The sequence below is a fragment of the Hemiscyllium ocellatum genome, chromosome 12 (assembly GCF_020745735.1).
Source record: "Hemiscyllium ocellatum isolate sHemOce1 chromosome 12, sHemOce1.pat.X.cur, whole genome shotgun sequence".
Lineage (NCBI taxonomy): Eukaryota > Metazoa > Chordata > Chondrichthyes > Orectolobiformes > Hemiscylliidae > Hemiscyllium > Hemiscyllium ocellatum.
In genome coordinates this window covers 53,127,485-53,139,714 of record NC_083412.1, presented here as the reverse complement: position 1 = coordinate 53,139,714, position 12,230 = coordinate 53,127,485, and the positions used below count along the sequence as shown (strand labels likewise).

The 12,230-nt window shown below is 39.0% G+C and overlaps 1 protein-coding gene across 1 annotated transcript in view; it reads left to right on the top strand.

The window, feature by feature from the left end:
* The window catches only part of med14 (mediator complex subunit 14), a 113,268-nt gene that overhangs the window by 75,595 nt on the left and 25,443 nt on the right, over positions 1 to 12,230 (top strand). The window contains exons 21-22 of the mRNA XM_060833550.1: positions 5,344 to 5,613; positions 7,064 to 7,201. Of these exons, the coding sequence (XP_060689533.1) occupies positions 5,344 to 5,613; positions 7,064 to 7,201 (408 nt within the window). The remainder of the gene's footprint in view (positions 1 to 5,343; positions 5,614 to 7,063; positions 7,202 to 12,230) is intronic.

Sequence of the window (12,230 nt, the reverse complement as noted above, 5' to 3'; positions counted from 1 at the left end):
ATTGGGATGGAGTGAAAATTGAGAGGACGCATTAGAAAGACTGCATTAAGAGTAAATAAGCCTGAGACCTTGCATTCCAGTTTGTTCAATGAAGTGGCTGTTAAGCTACCAGAAAGGCTTACGATCATCTTTCAGTATTACTAGGTGAAGAGATCTCTCAGAGGATGAGCAAGTGACAAATGTGATACCCTTACTCAACACTGAATAGGAGGGCATTCCTTGTTACAAAAAATTGCTTACTCTGACGATTTTCGAAACAAGGGAAAAAGAGCGGATACTTGAAGCAGTTGCATTAATTAAGGAAAACAAGTGTTGGCAAAGGGCAGATCATGTTTGATTTAATTTTTTTATTTTGTCCAAAGGATTGAAGAAGGGATTTTAAGTGTTGATAAAACATTGGAATAGAATTGGATCTGCTTGACATTGTGTCAATAATTTGGTTGTATGGAGTGTCTTCATTGATTTCATCAAGTGTAATACAGTAATGCCATAAATTGAAAGGTCTGTGATGATGTGCAGCTCTAACCTGTCTTGCACTTTGTATTTTCTGCAGCACTTTGGCCAATTTCACTTGTATGTGTAAATCTATCAATCAAAGGTCCTTATAAACTTTTAAGAACAGTTTTAACACCAAACTCACTTGTTTTTTGCTTATTTTTCTTAGAATCATCGAATCTTTCAGTGCAGAAGGTGGCCATTTGACCCATTTGTCTGTACCAGCTCATGAAAGAGTTATCCTGCTTATTCCATTCCCCATTCCTATCTCCATAGGCATTTAAATTGATCATTTTAAAATATAACACCATAAGACATAGGAGTGCAAGTAAAGCCATTTGGCCCATCAAGTCATTTAATCATGGCTGATGGGCATTTCAACTCCATTTGCCTGCATTCTCCCCGGAACCCTTAATTCCTTGCGAGATCAAGAATTTATCAATCTCTGCCTTGAAGACATTTAATGTCCCGGCCTCCACTGCACTGCATGGCAATGAATTCTACAGGCCCAACACTTTCTGGCTGAAGAAATGTCTCCTCATTTCTGTTCAAAATTGACCCCTCTAATTCTAAGGCTGTGTCCACGTATCCTAGTCTCCCCATTTAACAGAAACAACTTTCCAGCATCCACCCTTCTAAGACATGCATTATCTTATAAGTTTCTGTTATATCTCCCCTTAACCTTCTAACTCTAATGAATGCAATCCCAGGATCCTCAGCCATTCATTGTATGTTAGGCCTTCCATTCCATAGCTCATCCATGTGAATCTCCACTGAACTCACTTCAATGTCAGAATGTCCTTCCTGAGGTGTTGGGCACAAAATTGGATACAGTATTCTAAATGGGGCCTAACTAGAGCTTTATGAAGTCTCAGAGCACATCGCTGCTTTTATATTCCAATCCATTGAGGTAAATAACAGCGTTACATTCACTTTCTTAATCACGGATTCAATCTGCAAGTTAACCTGGACTAGCACACGCAGATCCCTTTGTACTTCAGCTTTATGAATTTTCTCAATGTTTAGAAAATAGTCCGTCCCTGTATTCCTTTTTCCAAAGTGCAACATCTCGCATTTGTTCACATTGAATTTCATCAGCCATTTCCTGGATCACTTTTCTAAACTGTCTAAATCTTCCTGCAGCCACCCCACCACTTCAGTACTATCTGCCTGTCCACCTAACTTTGTATCATCAGCAAACTTTGCCAGAATGCCCCCAGTCCCTTCATCCAGATCATTAATATATAAAGTGAACAGCTGTGGCCCCAACACTGAACCTCGTGGGACATCACTTGTCACCGGCTGCCATTCCAAAGAATCTTTTATCCTAATTCTTTGCCTTCTGTCAAACAGCCAATCCTCAATCAATGCCGGTAGCTCACTTCTAACACCATGGACCCTCACCTTACTTAGCAACCTCCTGTGAGGCTCCTTATCAAAGGCCTTTTGGGAGCCTAGATAGATAACATCCACTGGGTTTCTCTGGTCTAACCTACTTGTTACCTCTTCAAAGAATTCTAATGAGTTTGTCAGGCATGACCTCCCCTTACTAAATCCAAAGTTAAAAATCACAGGTTATAGTCCAACAGGTTTAATTGGAAGCACACTAGCTATCGGCGTGCCACTCCTTCGCCAGTGGTTGTAAAGCTAGTGTGCTTCCAATTAAACCCATTGGACTATAACCTGACGTTGTGTGATTTTTAACTTTGTACACCCCAGTCCAACACCGGCATCTCCAAATCATGATTGCTAAATCCATGCTGACATGTTCTAATCTGACCCTGCACTTCCAAGTATTTAGAAATTTCATCCTTAATGATGGATTCTAAAATTTTACCAACAACTGAGGTTAGACTAATCGGCATAATTTTCCAGCTTTTGTCTTGATCTTTTTTTGAACAAGGGAGCTACAACAATGATTTTCCAATCAACTGGGACTTTCCCTGGCTCCAGTGACTTTTGAAAGATGACAACGAATGCTTCCACTACTTCCTCAGCGTAGGAAGTCTGGATGTAGCTCATCGGGGCCAAGGAATTGATCAGTTTTTAGACCTTTTAGCTTTTCCAGCATTTTCTCTTTTATAATGTCTACTGTATTCAGCTCTGCCCCCTGACTGTCCTTAATTGTTGGGATATTACTCATGTCTTCCACTGTGAAGACCAACACAAAGTATTCATTAAGTTCTTCAGCCATTTCCTTATCTCCCATCACTAGCCTTCCTGCATCAGTTTGGAGCAACCCAATGTCTACTTTTGTTTCTCATTCTTTTCTTATGCATCAAAAGAAACTTTTACTATCATTTCTAATATTACTGGCTAGCTTACCTTCATATATGATCCTCTGCTTCCTTATTTCTTTCTTTGTTATCCTCTGTTTGTTTTTATAGTCTTCCCAATCTTCTGATTTCCCAGTGCTCTTGGCCACTTTATAGGCCCTCTTTCTTTGATACATTTCCTGATTTACTTTGTCAGCCATGGCTGTCTAACCACCTCCTCCCCCTCCTCCTTCCCCCCCCCACCCAACCAAACCACACACACGGGATAGTGTATGTTTTCTTTGGGATGACCCTCTGTACTGTGACCTCAATTACACCCAGAAACTCCTGCCATTGTTGCTGTACTGTCTTCCCTGCTCAGCTCTGCTTCCAACTGATATTTGTCAGTACCTCTCTATAATTACCTTTCTTTAACTGTAACACCATTACATCCAATTTTGCCTTCTCTTTTTCAAACTGCAGACTGAACTCTATCATATTATGATCGCTGCCTCCTAAGTGTTCCCTTTTAAGATTGAACATAGAAAATTACAGCGCAGTACAGGTCCTTTGGCCCTCGATGTTGCGCCGATCCAAGCCCACCTAACCTACACTAGTCCAATATCCTCCATATGCCTATCCAATGCCCGTTTAAATGCCCATAAAGAGGGAGAGTCCACTACTGCTACTGGCAGGGCATTCCATGAACACTCAACTTGCTGAGTAAAGAATCTACCCCTAACATCTGTCCTATACCTACCACCCCTTAATTTAAAGCTATGCCCCTCGAAATAGCTGACTCTACACGTGGAAAAAGGTTCTCATGGTCAACCCTATCTAAACCCCTAATCATCTTGTACACCTCTATCAAGTCACCCCTAAAACAAGATCTTTTATAAAGTTTAGCTCGTTACATAGAACTATGTCTAGAATAGCCTGCTCCCTCGTGGGCTCCATCACATGCAGTTCCAAAAAGTTATCCTGTAAGCATTCCATGAATTCCCTTTCTTTGGATTCACCAGTCCACCTGCATACTGAAGTCTCCCATGATCACCGTGGCCTTGCCTTTCTGACATGCCCAATCTATTTCCCAGTAGGTCTGTACATAACTCTACTGTGTGGGAACAGGCCATTTGGCCCAACATGTCCACACCAACCCTCCAAAGAGAAATCTACCCAGACCCATTCCCCAACCCTATTAGTCTACATTTACCCCTAACTAACACATCCCTGAATACCTTGAGCAAATTAGCACGGCCAATACACCTAACATAAATATCTCTGGATTGTTGGAGGAAACCCAGGCAGTCACAGGTACAAATAAGAAAGTTCTTTCTCCTCATCTCGCTTCTAGCTCTCTTGTTGATAATCTTGAAATTGTCACCCCTAGTTATTGACATACCAACTAACAGCAACAGAACATCATTCTTTATCCTGCCAAAAGTGTTCTTAATTTTGAACACCTCAATAAGGTCACTTCTGAATCTTCTATGCTCCAAGAATAGCCCAATTTCTCTAATTTACTTTCTTTTATCCAAAATCCCTCATTCCTGTCATCACTCTAGTAAATTTCCTTTAAACTCTCTCCAGGACTTTAACATCCTTCCTTAAATAAAGTGTCTGCAACTGAACATGATACTCCAAATGTCGTCTGACCAGCGACTTGTTGAGGTATAACATCACTTCCTTTTACACTCTTTACTTCTATTTATAATCCCAAGTATCATGTCAGCTGTCTTAACAACTGTTCAACTTGCCTGGCCGGCAGTGATCCTTTATCGTCTCTCTTGTGTTTCTTCTTCCAAAATGCATTACTTCGCATTTCTCTGCATTGAATTGCATGTGCCCATTTGGCCAACTTGTCAGTGTCCCATTTTGAAGTGGCTCGCTATCAGCCTTGTAATTCACTTTATTCCTTGGCTTATTATCATCTGCAAATTTAGAGCTGAGTGGTCTTATTCAATTAAAGCTGTCTACCTGTATGTTTTGCATTCTTGTGTCAGTCCTCTTTACTCTGCTGTTTCTTTCCAAATTAACCTAACACACTTTTCAGTACCATCAGTGCAGGGATGATTGCAGAATCAACATGATTGTAAACTCTTTCTTGGAATTTTCCTGATTCACATTCACGTGGAACTTGATGCATAAGGTCATGAGTTTCACTTATCTAGCTTCAACCAGCCTAATAACTAATCTAGTCCTCATTTTGCTTACTGGATCTTTGAAAAAATAGATCATATGCTTCAAATTTGCTTTACTGTTTGAGTTTATCCAATTGTTTATATAAAAACCATATCATTTAATAACTAATTTGATATGGGATAAAAAGACCCTCATAATCATTTTATCATGTTCAGGAGTAATTGAATGAAAGTAATTTGTTTATGATTCTGTGATTATGAGCAAGTATTGTGTGGATTTCAGATAACTTGGCTCAGAGTGAATTGCTGGAGACTTCCTTGTCTATACCTTGCTGACTGAGCCATGGTATAAAATACAGCAGTATATTATCTTAGTGTGTACAAGCAAGCTGTTCAAATTCTAAATTTAGCCCATTTGGAATTAAAACTATTTTGTGTATATTTTTCCATAGATATTGTACGATACACAAGCACCACTGAATGCAATTAATAAACTTCCAACAGTGCCAATGTTGGGTCTCACACATCGGACGAATACTGCGTATCAGTGCTTTTCAATACTACCCCAGTCACCCACACACATCAGGCTTGCTTTCCGTAATATGTATTGCATCGACATATACTGTCGAAGTCGAGGTGTTGTGGCTATTCGTGATGGTGCCTACAGTCTTTTTGACAACAGTAAGATTGTGGAGGGATTTCATCCGGCTCCAGGCTTAAAGGTCTGTAATTGATTGCCATATAAAAGTATTGGTGTAATTATTGGAGTAGTTGTTAGAAATATTTAATTGGGTGTTATAAAGCCACTAATTTAAAGTAATGTCATTTTACCATGCTTGTAGGACTCTTGTGGTGTGGTGGTATCGTCCATGCCTCTGGACCAAGAGGCTGGGGTTCACATCCTACCTACTTCAGAGATGTAATAACATCTCTGAGCATGTTAATTAGAAAATATCTGATAGCAAGCTCATGTCTAGAGTGCAATAGAATTTTGAGAGAAACATTTCCAACAGAAAGGGTTGAATTATTTCTGAAATACACTAGTTTATGTAAACCAAAATATACAGTGTTTTTGTTAGAATGCCACAGATAGAATTGGGGCTAAAAATCATTTGATAGAAAGTGGCAAGTAATTCAAGGACCATTTTAAAAAACTCTTATTTGCTTGTCCACTGTTTATTAAAAAATGGTGTACTTGGAAATCTTAATTATCTTAATAATTGAACCTAAACCCAAAGGACTGCTTACCAGGAGTCTAGAGTAACCAGTGCACAATACAATTTTCCAGGGCTCTGGAATTTTGTCAGCTTTACTACCATATCAAAACTGTGGGTGCATACTTTTTTAAAAAGTTGCATATCTATTCTGCATTAGTCACGTGCAGGAAGAAAACGTGATCGTGAGTGTCACCTGATGAAAATCAAATTTAATGCTTTGATGTTTTTCAAAGAAATAGACTTTGAATAAATGCGGAATTATTTGGAAATAAGTCATTCACTCCTTGTTTCTTTCTGAAACATCCAGTTGTTATGGGTATGTGATATTGGGCAACATTGTTCCTTTTGATCAGCAATGCAGAATGGTTTTGACAGAAACCTTGAAGCATGTCTCCTGCAAGCAATCTTTATCAAGGAGGGATGGGATTGGAAAAGAAAATCCAATTTCACTGACCTATAAAAGTTAGTTACAATGCCACAAGATCTTTAAATCTTGACAAAGTTAGTGGACATCCAAAACTTGGGTTGGATTTGTGACTATTCTAAATTTGTGATTACTACGTTCGATCTTGCATTAAAAGTTTTTGAGTTTGTTTTTATTACATGCTTGTTATGGAAAGTAAATTCCTAAATTAAGTTGGGATTAAGCACAAATGTCTGTTATCATTGTGGTGGGGCAGGATAGTGCAAAATTACTACATTTTGTATAGTCAACAATGTTTTATCACCGAATTCTGATTTGATTTAGCCACAAATTTATCAAAAATATCTATCCTAGCATTGGCATCCTTTGTTATCAGCAGTGATAAATGAAAAATCTCCCATTAGGTTCCAATTATCTAGTCCAGTCTTTTAACATGTGCATTTATATGAACATATTTATTAGAAGTCAACATGATCTATGTATTAGGGTATACAATCAAAGCAATTGATTCATTATATTATTACTTTCCAGACGTTTTTGAACATGTTTGTAGACAGCACCCAGGATGCACGTAGACGATCAGTCAATGAAGATGATAATCCACCATCTCCTATTGGTGGAGACATGATAGAATCATTAATGTCTCAGCTTCAGTCACAGCCGCAACAGGTATCTGTCTTTTAAATCATAGAATTATCCATATGTCAGAGACTATTGAGATTTAAAGGTTTTAAATACCTTTTATAAGTAGATTTTGGTACAAGAGATAAAAATAGATGCATCTTTTCCAAGAAAGTGGTGATCATCAGTATTAACTACATTGGTTGCAAATGACTGCAGTCAGGACAGATCTTTTGATTGTGACATAGTTGTTTGAATCTGCTGTTGATGTTCTGCATCCAACTAATAAGCAATGAGAGGAATCAACTGAACAAAACTAGTTTTCAAAGTTGAATTACTGTTTCAAAGTCTGTACAGATTTTTGTATGCTTCACATAGTCAAGGGGAAACAAAATTCCAGAAACAATTGGTTGACTACCTTTCTTGCTTTGCATGACATTAAAGCAATATCGTGACAGGTGTGAGAAATGTTAAATGGCTCTTGAGGTTGATGTTCCTCATTCACAGGTCTTTTTATCTGTAAATTTAGTTTGGAGTTACGACTTAAAATTCAAATTTTGACTTCTTTTCTCGTATTCCTATACTGGCTGGTGATATATAAATGAGGGAACCTTGGGATAATGCCCCCAGATATGTTAAAACCTAACCCAGAAATTATAAACGTCACATTGTAATATATACGGTTAACAATTGCTACTTGCCTCTTGTTATGACATGGGGTAAACCCCCATGCTTAATTTAAAGCAGCAACACAGGCAAGATTTATTCCATGGAGTAATCTGTGAAAATTCAAGAGGCCAAGAACTATATAAAGTAAACATCACAACTTTAATCCTCAAAGTATAACAGAGAATAATTGACTAAAGCTACTTACAACTCCTCCTTCTAAACTATCTTTTATCTTTCCTTCTAGTCTGATAAAACTAGTCTGACAAACCCCCCCACCCATTTAAGATTTACTAAACAAAGCTTCTTATCTCAATCCCAGGCAGCTTTTGGTTCTTGTCTGTATTTCTGTCTTTTCTTCTTGGGGATTCTGCTTCACAGGTTACTGATCGATAAAGGGAGCTATTTTTCAGGCAGTCTTTCCATGCTGGTGGCTTGGCAGTTCTCCTCCCAACTGTTCAATTCTCCCTGGTCTTATACCCCCAAAGCATCGGATTGTGTCATTGGCTTTTAAGATTGTCAATATACTCAATTCAAACTTGATTGGTGGTTGGTATTTTGGGGTAAAATAAACTGGTCAAATTCAAATTTGTTTTTTTTTGCCTCCAGGCAACCAGCTAATCAAGTTGTTCAACCAAATGATACATTATATTTTTTTCACAACACTCCGTGCTGTCTGGTAGTTCTACCATTTTTTAACTTTCTTAAAGGTACAGTACACCCACATCTTCATAACACATTCAGTGTTTGTCACCCTTCAAGCTTCTGATTGTTTGTTTTTAATCTGGAATAAAGTTTGATCAATTCTGATAAACATTCCTGTACTTGGCCTGAGTGGTTGGAAATTTATCTTATATGCTGTAATCTATTACAGAACCTTAAGTGCTCTCCCATAGAGATGAACTACTTAAGCACATTCAGAAACTCCAATCTGTAATCTTCTAGTCTCAGTATTCAATCAAGTGTGCTTTTGGGAAAGTTTTGTGACACCTCGTCAAGCTTTTTCCGAGGTTAAGGTATTTGTTCCCAGGATTCCTCAGGTGCTGCTTCTGATCTATGCACTTCGAGACATGTTATATATAATCTTCTGGATTAGCTTGTTGAAGTTGAAGGTAAACCAGGCGTGACAGAAATGAGAGTGTACAAATCTAGAGAAACAGCAGTAAATAGTGTCAGGACAGAAATGACAAAGAAATGATATTCTTCACTCTTTAATTGAATGTGCAAAATATTCAGAACAAAATATGTGAATTAACAGTACAAATAGGGGTAAAAGCTTATGATCGTATAGCCATTACAGAGATATGGTTCCAGGGTGATCAAAGATGAGAAATAAATATGCAGAAGTATGACTTTTCAAAACAACAGGCAGGAAGGATAGTGTGGTGGGTAGCATTGTTGGTACAGGATGGATTAAGTATGAATTAGAAGTCTTGATTTAGAAAACGTAGAATCTATATGGGTGGAGGTAAGAAATTAAAAAGCGAAGTAATACACTGACAGGAATAGCCTGTAGACCCCATAACAGTAGCTATATAGTGAGATGGATTGAATTAGGAGTTAATGAGGGCATGCAATAAAGGCAATACATCAGTTATGGATGACTTTAACCTTCATGTAGATTGCAACAGTTTGATTGGCAAAGGAAGCCATGAGGAATTCATTGGCAGAGGAAGCCATTTGACAAGATTCCACAAGGTAGATGAATTAGCAAGGTTAGGTCACATGGAATACAGGGAGGTTAACCATTTGGATACAGAATTGGCTTGAAGGTAGCTGACAGAGGGTGGATCATAGATGGTTGCTTTTCAGACTGTAGGTCTGTGACCAGCGGTATCCCACAAACATCGGTGCTGGGTCTACTGCATTTTGTAATTTATACACATCATTTGGATGTGAATACAGGAGGTATGTTCTTAAGTTTTCAGATGACACCAAAATTGGTGATGTCATGGACCGCAGAGAAGGTTACCACAGAGTACAATGGGGCTTACATTTAGATGGGCCAATGGGCTGAGGAGTGACAGATGGAGTTTAATTTAGATAAAAATGAGGTGCTGTATTTTGGAAAGGCAAAACAGGGCAGGACTTATACACCTTAATGGTAAGGAACTGGCAAGAGTTGGAGTACCTTGAGGAGTTCCAGGTAGACAGGATAGTGAAGAAAACATTTGATATTTTTGCCTTCATTGGTCAGTGCATTGAGTATAGGAGGTGGGTGGTCATGTGGCTGTACAGGACATTGGTCAGTTCACTTTTGGAACACTGCATTCATTTCCAGTCTCCTCACTATAGGAAAGATGTTGTGAAATTTGAAAGGGTTCACAAAAGATTTGCAAGGATGTTGAGCTATAGAGAGAGGCTGCATAGGCTGGGGCATTTCCCTGGAGCATTGGAGGCTATGGGGTGATCTTCTAGAAGTTTATAAAATCATGCAGGACATAGATAGGCTGAATAGCCAAGGTCTTTACCTCAGAGTAGCAGAGTGCAAAACTAGAGGACATAGGGGCAGAGGGGAAAGATTTGAGTCATAGTCATACAGAAAGGAAATAGATCTTTTAGTCCCACTAATCCTCACTGGCCATATTCCCAAACCAGATTAGTCCCATTGACAGTCAATTTTATGCAGATTTGATTTATTATTTGCGCACATGTCCCGCGATACAGTGAAGAATTTTATTTTGCATGCTATCCAGGCAAATCATATCTTATATGTACATCAGGATAACAGAACAGAATGCAGTGTTAGAGGTGCAGAGAAAGGCCAACTTTAATATGAGAAGTTTGTTCATAAGTCTGATAACAGCTGGGATGAAACTGTTCCTGAATCCGCTGGTACGCATCTTCAAACCCCTGCATCCTCTGTCCGATGGAAGAGAGGATAACTGGATTATATTGGCTGCTTTTCCAAGGCAACAAGAAATCCAGACGGAGTCGATGGAAGGAAGGTTAGCCTGCGTAATGAGGGATAACGTTCACAACTCTTTATAGTTTTCCTGCAGTTCGGCAGAGCATCCGAATGGAATGTCTCCCTTGGTGCATCTACAAAAATTGGTAAGAGTCATCGTGGACATGCTGAGGCTCCTTAGCTTTCCAAGGAAGTAGAGACACTTGTGTCCTTTTGACCGAAACATTGACATGGATGAACCAGGACAGATTGCTGGCAATATTCACTTCTAGAAACTTTTTTTTTTAAAAGATATTTTTATTAGAAATTTAATATTTTGACAGATTTACAAAAATAAACAGAACTTTCAAGCACAAACATTAATATAAAAATAGATCTTAAATATATAATCATCAAAATTCAAAGGAATGATACTAAAGAAGAAAGAAAAACAATGAAACTCAGTTAACTACTAATCTAATCCACAATTATCCAGAGTGTATAGCTGAGTCACTTACATCCTTCAAACAAGAGAAAATGTTCTCTAATACACTCATAACAGTATAATAAAAAGGAAACTATTTCCAAACAATAAGAACAAAAAAAATAAAACATGTTTGAATGGAGATCCTCCCCCTTGTTCTCAGGGGGCCTTACTTCCTTTCTAAAGGTCCACCATATCCTCTCCCAAACAGTGTCCCACCCTCGACCCGGGCGCTCCTTAATAGGATTTAGATATAATACCGAGCTAGAATTGACAGTGAGCGCCCCACCCCCACCCCTCCCCACCCATACCTGAGTATATCTGATAGCATCAATGCCACGTACAAACACACACAACTATAAAATTACAACTCCAACAAATTACAATTAAGTATAATAACATAAAATAGCAAGAGAAGACAACCCTGCTCCCAGAAGCAAAAGTAAAGTAGAGTAAAGTATCCATTTCTCCCCACGGAGTGTGGAAGAGGCAAGCCAACATAAATTGTCTCTTACGATTTATTTAAACGAGTCTAAAAGTTCCTTAGCCTCTTCTGGTGATCTAAAATTATACTCGGATCCTTCGTGGGTAAAGCATAACGTCGCTGGGTAGCGTAAGGTGTATTGAATATTTAAGTTCCTTAGACATTTCTTCACCTCATCAAACGCCTTCCTCCTTCGTGCCAAAGCCGGGGAGAAGTCCTGAAATAACATAATCTTGGATCCTTCATGAATCATAGCTTTAGGATCCTTTCCAAGATTTCTGGAGGCATCCAGGAGTATCTGCCTCTCCCTATAACTCTGCAGCCGGAACAGGACCGGGCGTGGGCGCTGGTTTGGGCCAGATCCGCGTACTGCGACCCGGTAGGCCCACTCCACCCTTACCCGGTCAGTTTCAGCCCCCAGGTTTAAAAGCTGGGGCAACCATCGCTCCAGAAATACTGCTAACTGTCCCTTCTCTTCTTGTTCAGGGAGGCCCAGAAGACGGATATTCTTTCTCCGATTTCTATTATCCAGGTCATCCATGTAGATTTCAAAGGC